The sequence below is a fragment of the Strix aluco genome, chromosome 5 (assembly GCF_031877795.1).
Source record: "Strix aluco isolate bStrAlu1 chromosome 5, bStrAlu1.hap1, whole genome shotgun sequence".
NCBI classification, from domain to species: domain Eukaryota; kingdom Metazoa; phylum Chordata; class Aves; order Strigiformes; family Strigidae; genus Strix; species Strix aluco.
The window spans coordinates 54791386-54816627 of record NC_133935.1 but is presented as its reverse complement, the minus strand read 5'-3'; the positions used below and the strand labels follow the sequence as shown (position 1 = coordinate 54816627).

General features: G+C 39.0%; 1 protein-coding gene across 3 annotated transcripts in view; it reads right to left on the bottom strand.

Annotated features, from left to right (window-relative positions):
* The window catches only part of NELL2 (neural EGFL like 2), a 160834-nt gene that overhangs the window by 8621 nt on the left and 126971 nt on the right, over nt 1-25242 (bottom strand). For all 3 annotated transcript variants that reach the window (XM_074827403.1, XM_074827406.1, XM_074827405.1), the window contains one exon: nt 8297-8437. In XM_074827403.1, coding sequence (XP_074683504.1) covers nt 8297-8437 — 141 coding nt within the window. The remainder of the gene's footprint in view (nt 1-8296; nt 8438-25242) is intronic.

Genomic DNA, 25242 nt, shown 5'->3' with positions numbered 1-25242 from the left:
AGCAAGAAGGGATATAACAAAAAAAAAAAAAAAGAATACTCCAGAGGAGACATGTTGAGAGCTTTTGTTCTCCATATTGCCTAACACACAAGATGGGACAGTCAGTGAAACTGAAAGACAACAAATTTAAGCCTGATAAAAGGAAATAACTTTTCCTACAATGCATAAACAAACTATGACACTCACTGCCACAGAACGTTGAAAAAAAATGCACAGCCGAAAGTGTATAAAGCTAGCAAGAATATTCAATTTGCAATGCTAACGGATTTTGGAAGAGAGATTACATTTCATGCATTAGGGTCTATGGTGCCTTTATTTACATATCAGATAATCCAGAACAGGTGAATCATCTCAGATCTCCACATCTTCTACCTCATTATCTTCTGAAGCATCTGAAGTCAGACACTGTTGCAATGGGGCAGAAGATAACTGGGATCATGAACCTAATTCAGTGTGGCTGTTCGCATGGACCTGAACAGCTGTAACGTCACAGGCACATCAGACAGGGAAACCCACCTGACAGGAAGGATACATAATTAGCAGAGCAGACAGCCCTGCAGAGGCTGTCCAGTTTCCAGCCTTGAAGGTTTTTAGACGAGTAGGTAACAGGAATGGTTTAAGGCAATTTAAAATTAAGATCTCCATATACTCAGTCTAACCGGTTTTAAGTTATGCAATAAAGAGGACAAACACAAATTCTGTTTAAATATAATGATTCAGATTAATCACAGGATTCTTTTTATCATTGAAGTCATTTTTAATAAATTATCTCCACCACTTGTGTTCATTTGTTTTAAACATTCTTTTGTATAAAGCTTTCACACAGCTAGTGTCATAAATGAATAATACCACCTCTCAGTAACCTGGCCACTTAACTGAGCGCAGCCATATTTAATGAGATACTTGGACAAAGTTCAGCTGTCATGCAAATAAGAACAGTTTCCTTTAAACAAATGGTGACCCTATAAACACTAAGTCTGCCTTTGGCACTTATGTACAAGTGTATTTCACAATTTTCCCACAAGAAAAAGGATTCTAGGGTTTGTTTTTCAACATGGTAACAGTTAGTGCACCATTACTGAAAATAAGTGAGGTTTCATCATTGACTCTGGTATTGAGCTGAGCTTTTCCAACATTGAGAACTTATGAAAAATCCCAACCTTGGTTTTTTCAGTTGTTTCATTCATGCAAATAAATGTTCTGGATAGGGAAATCTAAATATCACTGGTCAAAGCATGAAATTCTCATCTACATTATTCATCCACATCCAACTTCAGGCATTATCTGCAAAGAACTTGCACACAAATCATCCATACCAAGCAATACTTTGTTCGGCTTTTTTACTTTGGATTTATAATGGATGATGAATTATGTTACTGACATTTTCTTTACAGCCATAACTAGCTCTCCATTTCTATAACCATATGTAGAGGGTACACTGGCCCCTGCATCATTTGTGTCTGAAAAAGGGAGAAGATTACAGGTTGCATATTTCCAGTATATCCAGCCATAGAGGCATGTTGTTATCGCTCTCATATTGGTGTTTTCAAAACAAACAACAAATAATTCACTTTAGGCTATTTACAACACACTGCTTAGGAATCAAGCAGCATTAATGTTATAACATTAGAACATTAAGTCTCAAAAGACTTGGAGGTTTGCCTCAGAAAAAAACAGAAACAAAATTTAACTACTTATCTAGTGCTAAATTGAGGATCACTTCTTATTTATCTAACATACACTAATAATTACAGCAACTTTGATATGGCACACTTTTAAGGATTTTCCTTTTCTTATCATCATCCCTGGGTACAACTTAATGTTGCAATGACAAAGGAGTACCGTGGTTGAAGAAGTAGTGATACATGTTACAGAAAGCTAGGAGTTAATTGTATCACAAGAAATTTCATGCCTACACAGGAAAAATACTGGACTAAAGTCATACAAAATGATGACAGTACCTGGAATGACTAAACTTCATTTATAATATTTGAGACACTGCAAAGGCAGAAAACTCCATAAAAATGGGAATTTCAGTTACACCACCAGGTTGTGACCAAGGCTGTATTTAACAGACTGTTCTTGCAACAGATAGTCAAAGAATCCCAAAGGGACAAAGCATCATTTGACTTGGCCCTGAGCAGTGTGCAGGCTGGGATTCAAAATGTGTCAACTGAGTAACTACTCTGTATTGGTGACCATCAGTAACCACAATGTATGAGAGTTTAATATCCTTAAAGGAATTTAAAAGGCTGCAAAAAATCTCTGTGGTAGTGCTTAGTTTCAAAGAGGGAATTATGTTAAAATGAAGTTTTAAAGATGAATTAGAACTAGCAACCAAAAGGATAACATGTCTTCAGATAGAAAGAAGATTGTTTAAAGATACTATATTATAGATTCAGAGTAAATGTATACTATGCTAATTAAAAAGACTTTAAAGGGGGGGATACATTTCATATGCTGTAATACTTTCATTCAAAAACTGCATGAGCTCCCTTGCATGATACATGCTCTTAAAGGAACTACGTGCCATGGAATAAAAGAGGTCATTGACTCACAGATTAATAGCAGGTTAATTAGTAAGTAATAAAAGGCAGCAACAAACGGTCAGGTTGTCACAATGAAGACTTGTCACAGGGAAGTCCCCAAGAATCTGTGCCAGAATGTGTGCTGCCCAATATACTTAATCACCTGGGGAAATGGATGAACAGGGAGATGAAAAAGACTGTTGAAAGGAAGTATTAAAACCAAAAAATTGACAGTGAAATATAGAAGTATTTCATGCTATTGACTGAGTAAACAATAATATGTGAGATGAGATTCAATGATAAGGTGCATGGGGAAATACCCATTCAAAAATCAAATCAGTCTTTTAGATCTATTCTGGAAAGAGACCTTAGAGCTACTGTGGATAGCTCTAAAAAAATGACAGCTCAATAATATTTTGGACAAAAACCCACAAATACAATATTGATAATGACAGATGAGAAAGCTCGCAATAAACTCACAAGGAACATGAACAAGGTACAGTTAGAAGAAAACACATGTGTACACCTTGCTAGGAAGTGACAAAGGGCTCAGAGACCATTCTGATATAGCTGATGGAAAGTTGCAACTTTCCCTTCTCTGATGAGCTATCCAGACTTACAAGCATGACATTCAGATAATGCCCAAAAAGGTCTCCCTCAGACATGATTTCCAACCAGAATCATTCTGATATCAGTTAGAAGTGTCATCTACGTAAAGAAAAGATGAACATTTGTATCGCTGAGAAATACGCTGCTGAAGAGATGGGTTGGGAGGGTGGACAGTTCCTTTGCTCTGAAGCAACTGAAGTTTCTTAGTTACCTTAGCTCTGAGGAGTAGCATTAGCTCAGCAAGGTGACAGCATCAGGCACCTGAGTACTTTTGCTTAAGGCAGAAGAGGAAGGTTAGCATTGATAGGGAGCCCAAGTTCTTCTGAGCAGAGTCTGGTTTCTGTTCTTCTTTGTCCTAAGTAAATCTATTGGCTGATGTAATCATTCTTCAAAGAGCAAGTGAATTGTGAATAATTTATTCGCGACTTCATGCAAGCCAGCTGTCAGAGTGCTTAGCAGATGTGGAAGATGAAGAGCTGAGGCTTCAGATGCTGGTAACACCAGCTTCACAGAAACATTGTTTCCTGATACAGTAAATGTGTTCAAATTATTGTCTTATAAAATGTAGTGGTTGAGTTTCTGTTTTATTAGTCCTTTTATAAAAGATGAGAAACTCTGCCAATTTCGTACTCTGCCCACACTCCAGAATATTTAAATACTAATGTGTCTCTATATCTGCCTTCTGTTTGGTGATGCTTAAGCTGGATTCCCAAACTCAATAATGAAGCCTTAATGACTATATCTCTGTTTGGGATGGATGGAAAAAAAGTCACTTTAGTTGTTGACCTTTTATGATCATGAATAAAGGCAAAAGGATTTCGATGGAGCTTTTTGAGTGCTAGTAAGATTTCCTGCTGAAGAGTAGTGATTCTTTATTTCCTGTCTCCTTAAGTGCTATCAATAACAAAGCTTCTGTTAAACATTACCAGCACTGTATAAAGACCTAAGTGTAGGACTCCAAACTGACAGCAGTTCTTCAACTACGAGAAATTTCATGTACTAGTTAAAATACAGGATGTACTGTGAGATAAATTCAGACATCCTGACAGCCAGCAATTCCTCTGCCTTCCAGATCCGGAGACATGGATGCTGAAGTGACCATTTTGGACTTTGTTCATTCATTAGGGCTGTGGAGGCTTGTAATATGCCTCCATCCCTCATTATCTTGGATTGTGGAAAATATTGTTCAAGTAGAAATCCAGTCCTCTGTGTTGTCAGGCAGCCTGCTCTATCACACAGAGAGGGAAGCAATTCTACTTCTGGAAGCAGGATGTCAGAGGAAAAATATAACAAGACATTTCAAAACAGAAATCTTAAACTGTGAGTTCATACAGATAAACCTTCACAACCAAAAAAAGATCCTGTTTGAACTGGGCATTCCAGACTGATGCTTACCAATCCTTCCATTTGCATGTCTCATTTAAAGAATATGGTACCTGCTGAGAGTGAAGGTATGTTGAGCTCATACTCTGTATCAACAACAGCTGGTACCTGCCAGATACTCTTGGTAAGTCCTAAGGGACCATATTAATTAGGTGAGCTATTCTTTGGACGTGGAGGTATGCAAAATGTCCAACAACTGATGAGGTATAACCTGCACTATTCTGGTACAGACCAATACAGCCTCTCTCTTCAACTGATTTTGGAAGCTTTTTAAACATTGCAGGGGACAAATTCAAAGGAATCAGGATCTTACACAGAACTGCAGACCAAGTATTAACTGGGTCTGAACATTCTTATTTTAGGATTTTACCCTCAGTGTTTCCAGTTTTTTAACGCAATGAAGCTTGAGACTGCAAAATCTACTATCTTAGCCTATCTCTCTTTTATGAAATGGTACATGAGAGACAACCTTCAGAGCACCAATAAGACTGTGTAAAGAAACTATAAAGAAAAGCTGTAGGGGGACAAAGAGGAAGGTACCAAGTAATATACCATGCTGAATGCTGTATTTACATATATATAAAATTTAAGACTTCCCAAAGCCATGCAGTTCTCAAAGACTAAGGAGCTGGTCTTTCATTACTTTTCTGGAAATATGATGATGCATATAATAATTCTATTTCCAAGGGAAAAGCAGCAAGTGCTGGTAAGAGGTTGAAGCCCTACAGCTGCATTTCCCATCATTATTCTCAGTAATTGTTACAGAGGCCACAGGTCTACCCAGCAGTATAATGTGTAGCAAAACTAATAGCAAAAGAATCTCTAGATCTTCCATTGCCTGTAGGTACAATAAAATGGGATTATGAATTTCTGTGTTCAAGTACATTAGTCAAAATACTCAATATTCTCTGTCATGCCGAAGAAGCAGCAGTAGCCAAGGTCAATATATGTGTAAAACAGGCAATTCAGCAACTATTATTTTATTACCAATCACTAACAAAGTCTAAAGATACCAAGGAGCCCACCTCTAGCTAGGAATACTTAGTACAACATCCTAATGGGACCATTTTTTGCAAAAGGGGTAGATGCAGTTTTGGTATTCTGTTAAAATAAGGTTTTTAAGGAAATGCTTCTGCACCTCTGTGATCTTAACAGAGGTGTTTCCACCTGAATTTTTAGAATTGAAGGCTTTGCTGAAGAAAACAAGGAACTGACTAACACTGATCACGGAAGTGTTCTCTGTAGTACTATCAGCACGTGTCCAGGGGACACAAACAGACCCAGATTTGAGGCAGACCATATAGAACAATCAAGAAAGAAAAGATTTAACCCACACTTCCTTGGATTTTAAAGGTTTTCTCCACTGAAAGAGGGAACTTTCTTGAAAGAAACTAAAACTTACAAAAGATGAGCCAAAGACAAGTCTAGTATGCTCTCTCTATAAAACAATACTTTGAAGTAGTCCTCTTAGAAAGCAAAACGGACAAGCCCTTAAAGAACGTTTCCTAATTCGCATGAGGTTTAAATTCTTTGTTCCACCAAGAAATAAGGCAGGGCCAGTTTCTCTTCTGTGGAATTCTGCACTGTTCCTTCTACAGCTCTGTAAGCTGTAGCACTTGCACAAGCCAGAAAGCTTCAGAGGACGCTGGTCCTGAATACAGCAAGAAGCTCATACAGATGAAGGTGAGAAGTGAAGAACTAAGATTTGAAATCTGAGATTAGTATAGCCTGGAAGCTGCTCCCCCATTACAGTGAGTATCTAAAAGATTATTCACCAACAGCTCAATCTAATTACATCTAACTAAGGGATACTGAAAAAGTGGCAAAAGAAATCCATTTTCTTATGTCTTTAAAACCACAGTGGAAAGGTATGACAGCAGAGAAGCCAATTGCTTTTGTGCTACTGTGCTCTGCTACTGGAAGTTCAACTTTCCATAATGCAATGGATTTTAGGCTGTCTCTTCATACCTTTTTGGGTTTTATTTTCTGTCTGAGACACAATGTCACAGGCTTTAATCCAATAAAAAATGATGTAGTAAGACTAATAAAATATCTAACCTTCCTTCCCATCTCAATTTGCTATGCATTCCAAAATTTGGAGCTGCAATCAATCAAACTGAAAATGTTCCCCTGTTAGTGACTGGGGTTATCAGCAATGAAGATAAGTTTCCTGGCATCTGTGATTTAATTCTAATTACTTGTTATCCTCTGTGTATGTTTAATAAAGAGCTGCTGGTGCTTTGTGGAAAAGGTCAAAACATTCTAATAATTGCCACCTCTGCATACATGTAGCAATGCTCATATTTCTTTTTCCTTTGCTTTTCACTTGCTTAGAAATTGCTGCTTAATTGTTGCTTGTTTGCACACATCTTAACAGCGTCACTTTGTATCACCTCTATCTCTTGAGATAGCATGTGGCAAACCACTATCTTCAACCCACGAGACAAATGTTATACTGACATTGAAGATAAAACTTGGGATATTGAGAGTATTTCCATAAATGCCTGTCTAAAGTATTACCTGTGCTGCAAGTGACAGAAGGACAACATTATAATCAGAGGGATCACAACTTCTTCTTTGCACCTTCTTGTCCTAACACCTGGCCAGCTAACACTGACATTTAGTTAGTTCTTGACAAAGAAAGCTTGACTTATGAAAGCAGTGGCTGACTCAAATCACTCATTCCTCCTGGGAATACAGGCTTTCAGCTGTGGCAAAAATGTGTTGAACTAAAGTACTGATGATGGGGATACCGAAAAGGTCATTCTTGCTCCTGGAGAACTGTCTGTGTGTCTGCCTTAGTGAAATTAATTCAATTGCTTCCCTTTGGGACCAATGCAGCTCACCAGTGTGAGTTTAAACAGCAAGGTAGGAAAGCTTACACTGTCTGAGCACTGAATATTTCAGCACGCAGAGACAGAAGGGAGAAAGACTCCTAATTTTGCCCTGAGTAGTCCATGGCAAAACAGACCGGTTTGTTCTCTTATTTAAGAGCAACAGCATGCAATATCTTAAGAGCTGAATAACATTCCATACTAAGAGATCTGCATCTGAAAATAACTGTGCTCTTACTAACCTGCTGTTCCCTCTAACATCATTCATAAACAAAGAAAAGCTTCCCATCTCCTTGTCCCCTCTGTCACTCTCTTGTCCTCTGCACCTTTCCCCAGCCCTAAACCCACTGAGCTTCCTATTTTGTAAGGCTGTTCTTCAAACTGAAACCTTCTACAAGCAGTTAGCCTATGCACAGGAGAAGCACCACAGTATTAACCCAGCTGTGGGTAAGGGTGTCAGGGCTTCATAATCATTCTTTGCAATGGGAAATATTTTCGTCACAGAATATTTCAGTGTACAAGGAATGAAGTGGAGGAACTGAGGTCTGGATTGAGGCCCATTTCTACATATAAAGAATCTGACATATAAACAGGTTACTATGGAGTGACAGATTACAGTGCATGCTATCAGCCCACGGGAAATCATTTATGCAAGGGCCACGCACAGAAACAGATATAGGGCCAGAGAAACTGCATTTTAAGCACCATGCCTGACTTCACATATTGTCGTAACGAATCATAGAAGTGGCCACTAATGCTCCACCCATACGTTAGGAATACTCATACTTTATATTATTTTGCCTTTTGTTTACAACTGCTTTTGGTCAAGGTTTAACTTTCATTGATACAGTGTCCAAGACAATACTGGACCAGTACAGTCAGAGATACTAGACATTTTGCAGTGCAAGTCATAACACTACCCCACCTTTTTTAGATACTGACCTTCACAGGATTCTCCACTTGGTGAAAACATCCCATTGTCATGGTAGCCATCTCTGCATTCACAGTGGTACCAACCAGGCAGGTTAATGCAATTAGCACGGCTGTCGCACTGAACAAAACCATCTGAGCATTCATCAATGTCTGTTTAGTGAGAACAACAAAAAAGAAGGAGAAAATTCACACAGAGGAAACTGCTGTATTAATCTGACGGAAAAACAGTGTCTCTGGTATTCGAGTTTCGCAGAAGTATTTTCATTACTGGCACTGGAATTTCCAGAATCATTTGCAGTAAGGTTTTGAATCATTTCCATAGAAGGATGTGGCTAACAGTGTTGGCCCTGCCAACAGTGGAGGTTATGCTAATCCCAATTTACTGTTTACATATTAGCAACTCATTTTGTCACAATACATGATAGGTAATCTGACATCTGTGTAAGTTGCCCACAGTATGAAGAAAGGAATTGGATCCCAGTTCAAATAATAAGATGTTAACCCTTTGAGTAGTGCAGGCTGACTGATAAACAAAGATTGCTTCTAGGGGCATATCAAAACATTACTCACTCTGGTCCTTGCTTATGTTGTTGGTGACACCGATTTTAGGTTAACAGGGCTTCCCTATCTTGTGGAGTTCCTACTGACTTACACCAGTGCCTCTGACTCTCAACACAACTGGCAGCAGTCTCCTTTCTCACCATCAAAGAGAACAGCTGGATTCCAAACAAATGCTTAGACCCTGAAGAAGAAATACAACACATTCTCTGCCTCTTGATAATTCCTTTAGGATGTGTGTTTCTTAAAAGATCAACTGACTAAACTTTACAGTAACAACTCACCATAGAATGGATTTCTGGATGCACTCGCTAGATCCAAAATCCACCAAAGCACGTCCTGCAGACACCTGAACCCATGAACTTAGCAGAGATGCAGAGAACTTTGTGACATGTTCACTTCCAGTGCCTTCAGTTACGCAGTAAGCCATATTAAAGAATAGGTCCAAGAGTATGAGTGTTGTTAACAGTTAGGGAATACCAGGAGTATGGAGTCAAACAGGGATAAAAATGTGTCCTTCCTTATCAGATTCCTCTCATTATCACTGTGTTTTATACCAGAGGTAGCATACCTACTTGACCAGCAAGCTGACTGAGGGGTGACTATGGAACTGGCACAGGGGGAGACACAACATGTACAAACTGCCTTCAGAAACAAAAAGCTCTAAATCTCCCCACCATGAGTTTGAATAATGAATAAACCCTCAATGTACTGGCCATTCTGGCCAAAGTAGGGATTCAACCTTTCTTTAAAAGGTTGAATCTTTAAAACTAAGAACTAAAATAACAAATTAAGACTCAAACTCTTAAAAGTACCTCAGCAGTTGACCTAATATCCTCCAGAATGCAGATATGAAGTACAGGTGTGATGTGACCACTGAGACATATGTAAAATATGCCAAAATTCTGCCCATAGGCCCTGTTAGCTCCCATTTATGTCATCTGTTATTTTCATAGGAGAAAGTGTAAACTAGTTCAGAAAATCAATTGTGAGCTGCAGTAAGGTAACAAACCTATTTTCTGAGAATACTAATGTGTGCATAAAGATATACTCACTCTAGTCTCTCATGAAATCTATTCAAACACAAACTTTAAAAAAACCAAGGCTTCCTTATCCATCGAAAACACTTTGTTCCACATTTGAAGGTAAGAAAATTATTAAGAACGTAGGGGACACCTACATATACTACAAGATATCGCTCAGTCCCCCACATTTGTTTTTGAGTTGCATTTTTCTTATAAATGCCAGGGAATAGGTGGGATGTGCTCTGGGTATTTTATTTACATGCCAAATAACATCTTTGGAATCTCTTTGGAATAACCATACAACCATATCATGAATAGATTGGTTTTTAAAAGCTTTACAGATACTTGATGAAATTTCATTAGAAATTTTCATTATTACATCTCAGTCTGATTTTCTATCAACAGTCTCTCTAACCAGGCATGCCTGGTGTACATTACCAGTATTTATGATGATGCAAATTACCAGTACTGCTGGAATACTGCACCAAGCATGTATTTTGCCATTTTGTGTAGCACAAATTAAGCCACAAGTCTCTATTGGTTTAAAACACAGAATTTTCAACTCCACTATGAATTCCAGGATAATCATCTAAGTAGCCGTGCTGCAGGACTGAGCAATGCCAAAACTTTACAATCTTCTGCTGTTTAGTGTATCTCTCTCTAAATCAGTATAAACTCTTGACTTTTTCTTGTGAGCAGCCAGGAGCCAGTGGGACCTCAGAGGTGTTTGAGAGATCAGAGGAAGATCAATGAAAATTATGTTGCTGTAGTGAGAAAAGGTTGGTTTGCAGTCTGTGCCTTATCTACTGCTGTTCGCTCACATACCCGCAGATTACTTATGAAAAAGGAAAGAAGAAAGGTCTACAATCTAGAAGTTCCCTTACCACTGGGGAATATGCTGCCTGGGAGAAAGCATGCCTGGCAGAACAGAATCTAAGTGACCGTGCTAAGCGCTTGGGATCGTCTGGTCAGTACAAAACAACTGCTTGGGGTTGGCCAAAGCTACAGGTCCCAGACAATCAATGAAGCATGTAAACTCAGAGGCTGAAAGAGAAGAGCTGTTGTTCAGACTCAATATGAATCTTCATACTGGCTACTTAATAATGTGCATTAAGACACTGGATGGCATATATTTCTTCTCTGGGAAAGTGGAATGTATTTATTGGTGATGAGGTGAAGAAAAGTGTTATTTAGGTCAAAGTAACAGATATGAATTAAAGAAAGCCTGTGTTCCCCTCTTCAGAACAATTTATTTCTGAATCTGTAAGTCTTATAATTATAAGTGCAGTATTGCAGGCACAGGATGAATGCATTCTGATGAACTCACTGATTATTCAGGAAAAACAAGCCTTGAATGTCACATCAGCATTGGTAAACTGACAACAAAAGCAGCTTTTCTGTATTTATTTGCAAACTAGCTGACAAACCTATATCACAAGAAATATTACTTAGCATGAAATGCTTTTACAGATGCCAATAAACAAAGAAATACATTCTTCTGGTTTTGTTACGGCTGCACGCAAAGTTGAGTGGAGTTATGTAAGAAAGCCTATCATAACAAGCATGGATGGAAGCACGCTGCTGGTCTTTAAGAAACGTCTTATTCTTGACAGATTGTCTTGCCTGAAACCCTTGCATTGGGACCACTGCTGCATCAATGCTGAATAACCCATTACTTCTTACACTATTTTGCAGCAAACTAAAAAAAAACAAAACAATTCTCCTCACCACTAACTTTTTAGGCAAACAACATTTTACAGCATGTGCCAGTGGGTTTCAAAATAGATATTCCTTAAGCACAGAATTTTGTTCTGAATCTCCCAGCTAATGCTGTTCACTGATTTTAGTAGAGACTTGCTCTGTAATGGGACAAAATACAACTGTTGCAACTCTGTTAAACAAGAAAACACAGCAGAAATGTGTCTTGTGGAGCCAAAGCACTGATTTTATGGAAAAATTTCTTGACGTTTGGATAAAAGGACTTCTATTTTCAAATGGGCATAGCATGGCTCAGGAAGTGCTGGAAAATATCTACAACTGAAATTATCTTAGTATGGGAAAAGCAGCCAGAAATAATTTTTCTCTGTCCTATGGTGAAACCTTCTCTGATGAATCATCTTGCAGTTGCTCAGTCAGAGGTGTGAGCTGACAAGAGAAGAAAAACTGATTGAAGTTTTGCTTGGCCAGTGGCTATGGTATATCAGTGGGCTATATGGAACATTAACAGCACTAATGAAGTCTTGTTTGATGCTGTACTAGAAAGGCATGAAAAATGAAATATTACTCTATAGAAGGAAGTTACTGAAAGGCTTTATATTTTCACTTATGAAAAAAATTAAACAAATGTTTAAGTACAAGGAAAGGAGAGATATGGATTTTTCAATAGCAGGTGATGACATTTTTAAGCAAATAGACTAAACAGACATCTTATTCTGAATATGCAAGTTCCACTCTTTAACTGGCTATAAGAAGTTGTGGCAAAGTGGGGGGAGAAGGAAAAAAAAAAAAAAAAGAAAAAGAAAAAAAAAGAAAGGATCCACATCCAGGAAATAAAATAAGAGTCGCATACGTGTGATGGACCACAGCAAACGGTCTCATACTGGCCCTGCTCCAATTTATGGCAGAAATCCCATTGACTATCACAGAGGTGGCATTTTGTATGTTTTTCCTTTTCAAAAAAAGAGCACAATCGTACATACAAATCTGCCAACCCACTGATACGAGCAGCCAGGTCTGGAACAGAAAGCAATACTGAGACAGTCACTGGAAGTAACCTTCACCCTAAGCTGGAGAACAGCTACACCACTGTACCGTAGCACTTCAGCACTGCCTGCTCTGGGTGTGCTTCCATCCTAAGGCATTTGCATGGCAGAAGATTTGTGATTTTGGCTCTTGAAACACTGTGGCTGCAGAACGCATAAACACCTGTGAGACTGGTGAGCCCACAAAACACCAGGAACATGGGGACTCTCTCTACCCTATGTAATTCATGGACGTGCTCATGGCAGTACTGTACACACCCTATTGCCACAAAACAGGGGAAACCAGGACAACACAATAACTGATTATTACACACTTATGTTGCACATAATTTGGTTTTCAAATATTCAGGTTTTCTCCTATGCATTTTTCTTAAACTGAAATTAGTCAGACTATTTCCATATTTTGTTACCCATTTTCCAAATGGAAAAAACCTTTTTTTTTTGCTAACTGAAGCCCCACTAATAAAGTAGCCACACAGTCACAGGCATTTTGAAAGTAAGTACTGTATACACCTAGCTCCCTTGACATGAAAAATCCTCGCTCTTCCAAATCAACTTCTTTATACCTCAGAATCACTCATTTCCTGAACTGTGGCAATAGTTTTAGCTATTATACCCCTTGCTCTTGGGGAGACTGAGAAAACTCTGCTCCTTGAAGAGTAAAATAAGATCATTAGCAAATTATCCACTGGTACAGTAAGAAAAAAGGAAAGCTAGCTGTCTGATGAATATTATTAGAGAATTTCTGTATAATAAGAGCTTTTGAAGATTGAAAGTGGTATAAAATTGTCAATTTGAAAGATAGCAGTGCTCTTTCATCCAGTAATAGGACCAAGCTCTCTAATGTGGTCAAGCTGCACTCAACAAAGAACCATGGTGTGGGGGGCAGGGAGGTTTTCTTCCATTTTACATTACTCATTTCAAGACTGAAATATTAATCATCAAATCCTCCTCTCAGAAAAGCCTGTATGCCACTATCATGCACAAAGTTACAGAGACACAGAGTACACCTTACTCCAAAAAGCCCTTCTTTATAAACTGCTTTATCCAGGTCAATACAAGCCAAAGCCCCAGTAGCCCTCTCCTGTCAAGAAGGGAACACCACAGATTGGCAGCTGTGAATACTTGGAATTTAGTTATTTCCATCCTGAAAGTTTTTCTGGGACAGTATACTACATGGCACTCAGCTAAGACTGCCCAATTGCAATAACCTGTCCTAGTGCTAATTGTGTTATTATCACCAGATATATTTATAAAGATAATGAGAAGCCAGCAACTTCCATAACGTTCAGTCACTACTACTGACTTAGGCTATATTTAAGCTCTCATTTCAAAGGCAACAGCCTTTCCAGCCTAATGCTAACCTCCAGAGCCACACACATCCCAGCCCCATATACATTATAAATAAAGGGCAAACACTGAAAGAAAATTAATTTCAGGAACAGAAAGAAATGGTTTAGGGGACTATGTTTAAAAAGATAAATCTTCAATGCTTTTTTTCATGGATACATATGGGTCAGACTCTGATATGTCTTTGCACATGTCAGTACATTTTCAAGGATATTATGTCTGGCTTGGATATAAAAGACCATGTCCCAGCTATTCAGACTTATGCTCAGATAACAGAATGCCCAGTAGGATTATGATGATGTCTGGGTTATCTGATTTTAGTAAATACATATGCAAGGGGGAAAAGGCCACATTCAGTAGAACAAAACGGAAGTTCACTGTACTGCATTAACATATCTGCTGTCAAAACTCAATTTTCTGGAGTAGTTTTGAAAAGGGTTCATTATCTCTACTGCAAGTTCTAGAGTCCCATCTCTCGCATTCAAGAAAAGTGTTTGTGTTGGTTACATGTGACAGCAGATTTCTAATATGATGATACTTGAGAAGACCCTGCTGTTCAATCAGACCTTTGATTTCAGATCTCAAAAAACAGGTCCCAGTGGAGAAATGTAAGAGCCTGAAACTAGTTCAATATACTGGAGCTATCTTGTTAAAACAAAGTATCAGCTTTTGGGATTTCCATTCCACTACGTTCCCATATACCAGATGCATATAAGTATCATACAAAGGAATAAAAAATCCCCAAGAATACAGAAGCTGAGACTGCTGAAATAATCCAGGAAGATAAAAGTTATGACAGAAAACAAAATTTGTTTGGAATGCCTTTTAAATCTGTTTTGTAAAGTCTGATCAGCATCTTTTTTCTCAACACTGCTGCTGATTCCCAAAGGAACTTTCTTCCTTGGTCAATAAAAGTCCTAGAGTCTGATTTTGTTTACAATCTCTGATTTGTTCAGCTTCCAGTAATTCTTCAAAGATACGATATCACTTCGTGAGTACTAGGACATGCTTTTCCACTGTATGGGTTCTCACATCTAAGTCTCCATTAAACCACAGAATATTCTTGATTTTAACTGTATTCACATCCCAGTATCTCGTTCAGTTGCAAGTTTAAGTCATGAAGGGCCAGATTACAGCTGGCCTGTGGGGCAGACCAAACAGAAGAGTCACCCACAATTTTATCCTAGCATAACACAGTTCCATGAGCAAAAGGACTTCATCTACACAGCATTAGAAACATCAGTTATTTCAGATACAGCCTTCAGAGAAGAGTGAAGATCATGGCCTTTCCTCTCCCTGCTCCCCTGGATAATGAATTAGGCCTATGTTGGAAAAAATGCATTTTGAATGCATTTGGAGTTACTGTTTCAATCTCTACACCTCCTAGATCTAGCAGAAATTCTGGCTGAGTCACTTTAAAATCATACCCCAGCTCAAAGGGCAGGAAACTGGAGCTGGCGCTATAAATGTCATGTTAAAAATTGCTTCAACAGGTTGAGTCAGTGCTACAGAGATGCTCTTCACTAAAAATTTCAAACTGTCATGTTGCATGAAAAAATAACTGTTGTTAAAACTGGTCTCCTTTTTTTTTTTTGTTTTTTAAATCCTAGCAAGAGCATGATTGCATTTTTTAAAGTACCTTGTCCATGGAAAACTAATTTAGTTCCATTAATGAAAAGGAAGCAAAATGTGATTGAGGATGTAATATGGAATTATACTTCATTAATTCTTCAAGTATGTAATTTTCCAGACTCCTGATCCCCCATTGATTTCTGCACACCCCCATAGGTCCTGCTAAATGCCAGCAAAAAGAAATTCAATCGTGTTGTTATTTCATGTGTGGCAGTGGCGGTGCTCCAAAATTAGATAGAAATGTTATGAAAGGGAATTTTCCACTGACTGCTTCTCCATGCAGCCCTGTTAACAATTCTTTGTTGTCAACAATTGATCAATCACAGACCGCACCGATAACTGAAACTATGACAGTCTCTCATTACACACCCAATATCATCAAAGGATGTGATATTTGTAACAATTGAAGATGATAATTCAAAACACCTAATTAGCCATGATGAACCATGAATAGTGTAAAAAAAAGATAATATATTTTTCAACAAGATTCTGTGAAACTGATTTTGCCAATCTCCATTAGAAAGACTAATTGAGAGGTATTTGGCCTCTATGTCTAGTCATTGACAAAGACGTGGTTTTGCTTTCACTCTGTCCATCATTCTCAGTACAGCACCTCATCTTAACTGTAACACATGCTTCTGTTTCCTTGTTAGCCCTACCTTGAAAAAGAAAAGTAATTATTTTCTGCAAGATAGCAAAAGAACTTTTATACCTTGAAATACACTAATAAACCCATTTTAGATACCTACCAGTGTTTGAAAGTTATATAGCTCCATTTGCACATGTCAAAATAGGATTAACACACTAGTGCTACTCACTAAAGGTGTCAGTTGTTGGGTAAGAGTAGCCAAGTCCTAAACAAGAGAACTAATTTGTCTGAAAAGAGAAGAGCTAGTTTCGCCAGCTGTTATCTCTTTTCTAACAGGTGGGAAGGAAGGCTTTACTTGCACAGTGTATTGACCAAAGATCTTGAGATTCCTCAAGTGAGGAGTCAAGTCATGAGTTATGACTTTTACATATATGAACCAACGATGCAACCAGCAGATTCTCAGCTTAGTTTGGGTTCAGCTTTGCAAAAAGTTGTTTCAGATCAGCTCTGATATGAATTACAGTAAATTTCCAAGTCTTTAGTTCAGAGGCTATTTAAGGAAAACAAACAAAAGAACCCACAACGCAACTCAGACAAAGTTTTGGCTAGGAATTGATTTGACACCCTGATTTGAACTTGGTCTTCTGCTGTGGTCTTCTACCCTTTGATCAGGGTATCACACATATTATACATGTGCTTAAGTTTAAAATGTTCTTACCCACGTTTTCTTACCAGTGGCTTGTTACCATGACTCTCAGTCCACAGACCAGTGACCATTAATTTACATTTCTGCTCCTGAAGTGTAAAGTCATGTAGAGATTGTACAAAATTGCTGAAGCACAGAAAAGGAAGAAAACCACACTATTCTTTTGGTTGGGCTGTAAACATATCATTGGCATATATCTGCAGAGACTGCAGATTCCCTCATGTTGACAGCAAGAGGAAGGGCTCCATAGGGATATGGGGCAATGATTGGCAGTATTATAGATTTTAATTCCACTAATAGTTGAACGGCTCGTAATTCATAAAAGAGCTTACACTGAGTGATGAAGGTCATCCCTATGTCCCTTATATAACAGAAGGAAATTCTATTATAATGCTGCCCAGCTGCACTATTCACATTCTATTTATAGCCCACTGTATTTTAAGAACCTAATTGAAATTTTAGTTTTCATATTTAGTAAAAAAGGTTCTTTCCCGTAGCAAATAATAGCTAAGTAGTGGATGAATTTTGATGTTTTTAACAAAAACCAAAAAAATCCTGTCTTCTCAAAGCTCTTTTGTAGCCCTCTCTCTTCCCTGGTTTCTCTTTTTTTTTTTTTTTTAAGCTGCTACATATAGGTTTGTAGTGTTGCAACAAGCTAAAGAAAATATAAAGAGAAAAAGATAAGTACTAGTATGTGGCTCTTCAGCAAAGAAAAAAATCTTTTTGTTATTTAAAATTGACAAGGACACTGAGAGAAGTAATAATATGCACCCAAGAAACTGTCTCAGGCAAGGAAAATGAACGGAGAAAAAGACACAGAAGGGTGAAGCAGCAAAGCATCTTAAGCTACAAAACAGAAAGAATGAGGTAAGTAGGGTTCATGCCTAAATCCAGAATGCTCACCAAACTCAATATGGGCATTTTTTGCTTAATTTCTGTCAAAGATTTACTTTGTGAATAAATACAAGTGAAAAAGTAAAGCAAAGTAAAACATTCCAAGCTTCTAAAGTCACCAGCCCTTGTCTCACTGCTCATTTTTGAGCTTCTTTTTCATATATGAGAAAAATTCAGATGATAATGTGGATTAAGGTCACCTCCCTTCCAGACACTGCAGCCAAGCAAAAAGCATCTCATCTGCAGAACCCCAGCTTTCCTTTTGGCTTGCTGCAGATCTCATTTGTTTACTTTCATAGACAACTTTTAAACATTTTTCTGCAATTTAATGAGCTAGCCATTTTAGAATATGCCCTTTTTGAAAGTCAAAGGAAAAGTATTTTCTTAGGTTTTATGAATTGGCTGCACTTTCCACTCAGAAAAAATATGATATAAACCCCATCATGGCTTCTCTCAGCTACTGATGTATTTGAACAGAAGAGCAAAGAGAGCAGAAATGAGATAACCTATTCCTTATCTGGACTTTTGCCACTGCCTTCTTATGCAAACCTTGTCACCTACTCAACTTTCCCCAAGTGTTGAATTCCACACCTGTAAAATGGGGAGAAAGTAATTCTACCAGCTCTCATTTTTTTTGTACTTAAACAACTCTAGGTGAAAAAGTTTAAGTAACAGTTCTGATTTGGTAAATACCACATGTGACAATGTCAAGACATGGTTTGGGAAACAGTAACACACTGAGAAACAGAACTACAGAGGCCAACATATTTTGGGGAGAGGTGAAAGGAAGAGCATTGAGCTGTAGAGATGGATGCTCCCTTGCCCTTTCTCCCCCGCCTGCTTTATTTGGTAGTACAGACAGATCGTAGAAGTCACAAGGACACTCACTGATAGCAATTTAAGTCTTATATTATTTGTTTCAAACAGATCTCATGATGCAGAACATGAATGTTGCTTTTTGTAAAAATATAATAGTCTCCTGTACAGTTCTGCTGCACTCTAAGGATCTTTAATTTTTATGGATATTTGAAGGACTGGTTGGATATAACACCAGCACATGTAATTAACTTCATATTATTATATGTGTTCAGGGAAAATATTTGGAGAAAGGGAAGAGCAGGAAGCTATTTTGTACACTAGCACACTGAATTTCAGAATCTCACTTACAGCTTATCCATATCATATATGCCATGTTTGTAACCCATCTGGTGGTTGCATATGTTTATTTTTCTGTAGCCTGAATCAGCACTTGGAGCATTGTTAAAGTAGAGCATTCCTTGCAGGAAAGGCTCGTTCTCCAGGGGTTAGCTGAACACATCTCTACTGCAGTTTCTGAGACTGCCAATCATGTTTTCTTTCTCTGGTTTGAACTTCCTTGTAATAGTAAATACGAAGACTTGGCTTTTACTGGCTTTTACATGGTTAGCTGAAGTTTGCTGGAATTATTAATTACAATCACAATTCAAATTACAATCATTAATTCTTTGCTAGATTTTTATTGGTGTTGTGGAATATGCAGTATTATTTCTCTTCTCAGCAACAGTCCTTTCTGAATCTAAAGTTATTCTTGGACTGTAAATATCACATGCCCAAGTTTCCTAAGCTTATTTATGACTACAATTCTTCAAATTCATTAATTTTTTTCCTGGGAAAAAAAACCCTTATGCAGATGTTCTTGGAGAAGTTTCAGCAGAAACTCTGTGCTAGAGTTTCTTGTTCTCTCTGAAAAGGATCTTCCAAATTCTTTTGGGCTGGGGAAGGACAAATAAACATTAACAACTTTACACCCTTTATACAAATGAATGGAGAAATCTCAGACAAGACAAAGGGGACAGAGGTGTTGTATTGGGTTTGCATGGCAAAGTTTTGGTGTGGGGGAGCACTACAGGAGTGACTTTTGTGAGAAGCTGCTAGAAGCTTCCCCCATGTCCAATAGAGCCCATGCCAGCTGGCTCCGAGATGGACCTGCTGCTGGCCAAGGCCATCGGCAACAGCAGTAGCACCTTTGGGATAACATATTTAAGAAGGCGGGGGGCGGGGGGGGGGGCGGGGAGCTGCGCAACAGCGACTGCAGCCAGAGAGAGGAATGAGAATATGTGAGACAAATGACTCTGCAAACACCAAGGTCAGTGAAGAAGGAGGGGGAGTTGGTGCTCCAGGCACCACAGCAGAGATTCCCCTGCAGCCCGTGGTGCAGCCCATGGTGAGGCAGCTGTGCCCTGCAGCCCATGGAGGCCCATGGTGGAGCAGATCTCCACCTGCAGCCCATGGAGGACCCCACGCCAGAGCAGGGGGATGCCTGAAGGAGGCTGTGACCCCGTGGGAAGCCCGTGCTGGAGCAGGCTCCTGACAGGACCTGTCGCCCTGTGGAGAGAGGAGCCCACGCTGGAGCAGGTTTGCTGACAGGACTTGTGACCCGGTGGGGGACCCACGCTGGGGCAGTCTGTGCCTGAAGGACTGCACCCTGTGGGAGGGACCCCACGCTGGAACAGTCATGAAGAACTGCAACCCCTGGGAAGGACTCATGTTGGAGAAATTCATGGAGAACTGTCTCCCATGGGAGGGACCCCACACTGGAGCAGGAAGAAGAAGCAGCAGAGACTGTGTGATGAACTGACTGCAACCCCCATTCCACATCCCCCTGAGCCACTCAGGGCAGGAGAAGGTAGAGAAAATCAGGAGTGAAGTTGAGTCCAGAAAGAAGGGAGGGGTGGGGGGAAGGTGTTTTTAAGATTCGGTTTTATTTCTCATTATGCTACTCTGATTTGATTGGTAATAAATTAAACTGATTTCCCCAAGTCAAGTCTGGTTTACCCATGATAATTGGTGAGTGATCTCTCCCTGTCCTTATCTCAACCCATGAGACTTTTGTTATATTTTCTCTTCCCCGTCCAGCTGAGGGAAGTAACAGAGTGGCTTTGCTGGGCACCTGGCATCCAGCCAGGGTCAACCCACCACAGATGTGAGGGCAGCCTGGACAACCTGCATTTGTAACCCAGTTCCTACCAGATTATTGCTCAGATTCTACACAGGGTTTGTAGTTCATCGCTTTCCCAACTGATTAAGATCCCCATCAAATCTGGGTTGTTCCTCCCACAAAATGTAATCTTTCATGAGCTTTCATCTTGTGTCTGGATGAATTGTCTTCTTCCTTCAACCTTCACCTTTTCGTTTGAGCATATTTGTTTTAGATGGAGTGAGGGACATGTCCTTTGCCACCTACAATCTCTGGGAGCAAAGCTGCTACAGTATCATGCATTCCACACAGTGCTCTCTCCCTTGCCTCCACAGGACTGCAGCATTAAAGGAGAGGCCAGTTAAAAGAGGGGTACAATCAGGAGAGAGTTAAAATCTTTGCCTCTACTTAGCTTCTGCCAGTGTTGCTCTCGTCTGTCTGCCTACGTTCATAAGAGCAACTGAAGCCCAATTAAAAAAGTGGAGATTGCAGTATTTGCCTCTTTAGTGCTCAGTGTTCCTTAAGATGTAATATATCAACTGTTTTGCAATGACTTTAGACTTAGGCAAAGTCAACATATTTTTCATGAACTCATTTAAATAGCTTAGAAATATGCATCACACTTGAGCTCATTCTGCATGTCCTCTTTTGAAATCAACCCTATCTTGACTTTTTCAAACCATGGTACGCCTATTACTTCCAAAGGTACACGCATTAGTAGCAACTTGTTTTATTTTTATGCATGTTGGACTGGGCAGGTATTCACCTAGAATACTAACTAGTTGTGGGGGAGGCAGATGATTTATGAATAAAGCTATGAACACATTGCATGTTATAGTTCCTTCAGCTAGACTCTAACTTAATAGGATTCCTGCTTACCCAAGGCCTGACTTCAGAAATGCATTAAAGAGTGAGCATTACAACAGCATGGTTCGTGGTCCTTGTTTTCCTTAGGGTTGGTCAGAGATACCAAAATGGTCTTGACCATCAGTGGCAGAGACATTTTTGCATCAGCACAAATGGACATTTTAGAATGACTCATTACAACTTGTTATTCTTGCTCCTTAATAGAAATAAACAAGAGAAACTGTATCATATGCAAAGGCAGCTCATTAAAAGCACATAGCTGTGTATGTCACAAGAACTATATCAATTTGTACCAGTCGAATACAAGGCCCAATTTTGATGAAATGAAAGCATGAGAAGGAGATCAGTTAGGAAAAGAGTTATTTTTATGAGGTTTGTCTAGAAACCAAGACAGACGAGGAGAATGTCAAAAAATAAAGGCAAAATAATTACTAATTTTGTATTACTGGAAGATGGTTGAAAAATATATACTTTTGATAAAATATATAAACTATACTAATAAAATACATAAACTATACTTTTAACAAAATATCTTTGGCTGACTACATAAGACCATAACTAAGGAAAATAAACTATTTCATCAGCAGAATTCTACAGGACTTTCAGTACTTTTTCAGGACTTTCAGTAGCTTTTCAGTAATACCCACACAGCTTCAAGCTGCGAGGTCCACAAAAAATCCCCCCCTTGCCCTGCTCAGTCTTGGGGAGCTGAAAATGCATAAATATCAAGGCCGTAATTTGCTTGCTTTATTTTCTGCCTCTATTTCACCAGATGTATCATATGAACAAAGCTCTTGACCAGAACAGAAGCTGTGAAGATGATGGCTCCTAACCTCATGATTTTACGTAAAGCATATCAACAGGAGTGCAGGAACAAAAATATAGCAACCAAAAGCTACTTTGCAGTCTCTGCTCTAGAACAGCCAAACAAGATTTTTCAGAGACTTTCTAGGAATTTCAGATTTGACAGTACAAATTAGACCTGCCTGCCTGGAACAGTCACCCTCTATTACTGAGGGTATTTCTCCCTATTAATCACCAGTCGGAAGCAGATACAATATATTGTGTCCTAAGTAGTTCATCAGAAAACTATATTAACCAAACAAAACAATGCAGAAACATGTAAGTAGTGCAGAGGTCTAAATTCCTAGAATTCAAAAATTAATTGATTTGAAATTGAGGCAAGCCAAAAGAAAAAGAATGGATACACTTTCCAAATACTGAAAGGACTTGGGGACACCACCAAGGGCCTGGATTAGATGGTTCACTCGGGCACAGTTCAGTATTTGAATCATTGCTCTTCGGGAATTCTTGCCTACAGTAGCTCAGAAGGTAAAATTTAATAGCTTCCACTCTGGGCAACAGGGAAATTGCATTAAGTTGACCATGCAAATTACTGTGTCGATTTTAATCTACTCCTTACTAGTGCTTGTTCAAATCTCTAAAGTCACCTTATATTCTGAAAACATTAAAAAATTTTGCAACCACAAGAAGAGCAGAAATGTTGTCAATCAGATGACTGACATTCTGGTATGGCTTTGTAAGGAAGTAACTCATATAGTAATTTCCTGCTAACTTCTCAAGTCACCAAAAAAATTCTATATGAAGAAGCTTGTTTCACATTGCATAATTGTAGTTCAGTGATAGGACTGCAAAACAGAAATAACGTATTTCAAAATTCATTATTAGGGTTCTGTATCAATTTATTGAAAAATTATCATGGTGACATCTTTTTAAGTCGAACTAGCTTTTATGTTTAAAGAAGACATAGAAGTTGACGTTGTGGGATGCTTCCCATAAGTTTGCCCATGATTCTACTATCTGCTTTTCCTACAGTAAGACAGCATTTAAAATGGAGTAATACAGAGCAAGATGTGGCGTCACTAAACACACTAGTTATATGCATTACCTCAATAAACTAAGGCTAGCTTAAACAGCACTGGTCTTGCCTCTGAAATCAGTAAGTGACATGCAAAAGAGCCATCTTTGAGAAGGTCAAGACTGTAACACAACACTCATTACTCAGCTTCTGCAAGCTGAGTAGTGACCTCATACAGCAAAGCTGCAAGTTATAAAGATGTTTCAGCATACTCAGCAAAATCATTACATTATTTTTAGCAGCTGGGTCCTGTCTCTTTCTGCTGAAATGGAAACCACAGAAAATATTAATTAAATGCAGGTGCATGCAGTAATTCAGAAGTGTTTTCATTTCAGAGATTCAGCTCCTGAGAATCGAAAGTAGAATTAGATATTTACTGTTAAAAGTTTAAGTTAAACCAGTTTAAACACGATATTGAGAACTCTGCGTCTCCACCTACGTTTGAGCTATGGCTGGAAAGGCCAAACGTATGAACCCAACATGCCTCATATGCAAATTTCCATAGGGCAGGAAGCCAGGAGAATTGCCAAGTAAATGGAGAGCACTTGGAAGGACTCAAGGAGGAGAAATGACTGTGGTTCCCCAAGGCTAGGGCAGCTAAGTCCAGTGATGAGCTGAGCATGTCAACTCCAGCATCTCTCCTCACTCACCTCCTCCCACAGCTGGGGCTCTGGGTTACCCAGGGACCTGACACCACAGCCTCAGCACTGCTGCAGGGCTATAGCAGCATGCAGCCCAGCATGTAAGCCACATCTCAACTGCTTGCAAGCCACAATTTAGCTTCTCTGGGTTTTGTTCTGGGCAATTTTTTTTTTGCTTGCACCAAGGGAAAAGTTTTGAATAGCCTACAAACTTTTGAAATTACTAATGTTGAAATGCCAGACTCGAGTGACTCCGAAAGACCTGTCTTTCAGAATATGATGAATTCCTACTGCACACTGGGATCTATTAAAATGTTTTACACTGCAAGTCATGCTCAAGTAGTATTTGTTTGTAAAAATTTTATCCAGGCTCTCAACATTTTCTTATTTCTGTGAAGTCAGCCCTTTAATGTAATTAAAACATCTCCTGCTGAAAGTATTCTCTAAGTCTCAAACTTGGGACGCTCCCCAAAAATGGGAGCCTGAATTCTCAGGACACCAGGATCCAAGCAAGCCAGGTAGGCTGTGAAAACGAATGACCTATGGGAGTCATCCCTTCTTCCTACAGCTATTACTCTGGACAGTCCACACCTATGTTGCCTTCATGTTTGCTCCACTTTTCTCTTACTCCCTTCTTTTAGTTTCACCTTCACTAAAAGGCCCAGAAACCCCTTAAGGATTTCAGAATATAAAATTACTAAGCCTAATCTGCTCTCTGCCTAAGGAGTTTGTGTGTTATATTACTCATTTATCTCAGCACACAACCAGCTTCCCGAGGCTAGATTACAAACTCTTGAAGGGCACTCCTCTAACTCTAGGTTTGTGCAGGACCTTGCATACTTGTACCACAAATTTGAGCCTTTTAGTATTACTGTTGTAAATCCCAAACCAACTCTCAGTAATTTAAATCTTCACTGTAAAACTAAAACTGAGCAAACGGCAGATTCCTGAGTTGTTGGGAAAGTTTTGACTGTGATACTTTCATAGCTTACAGAGTTTTCGTTAGACTGGAGCCAAGAATTTTTAACAATTCTGCCTAAAGTAATTCCAGTTCTTACAGAATTGGTTCAGTGTCTATGGGCTTCAAATGCCATTT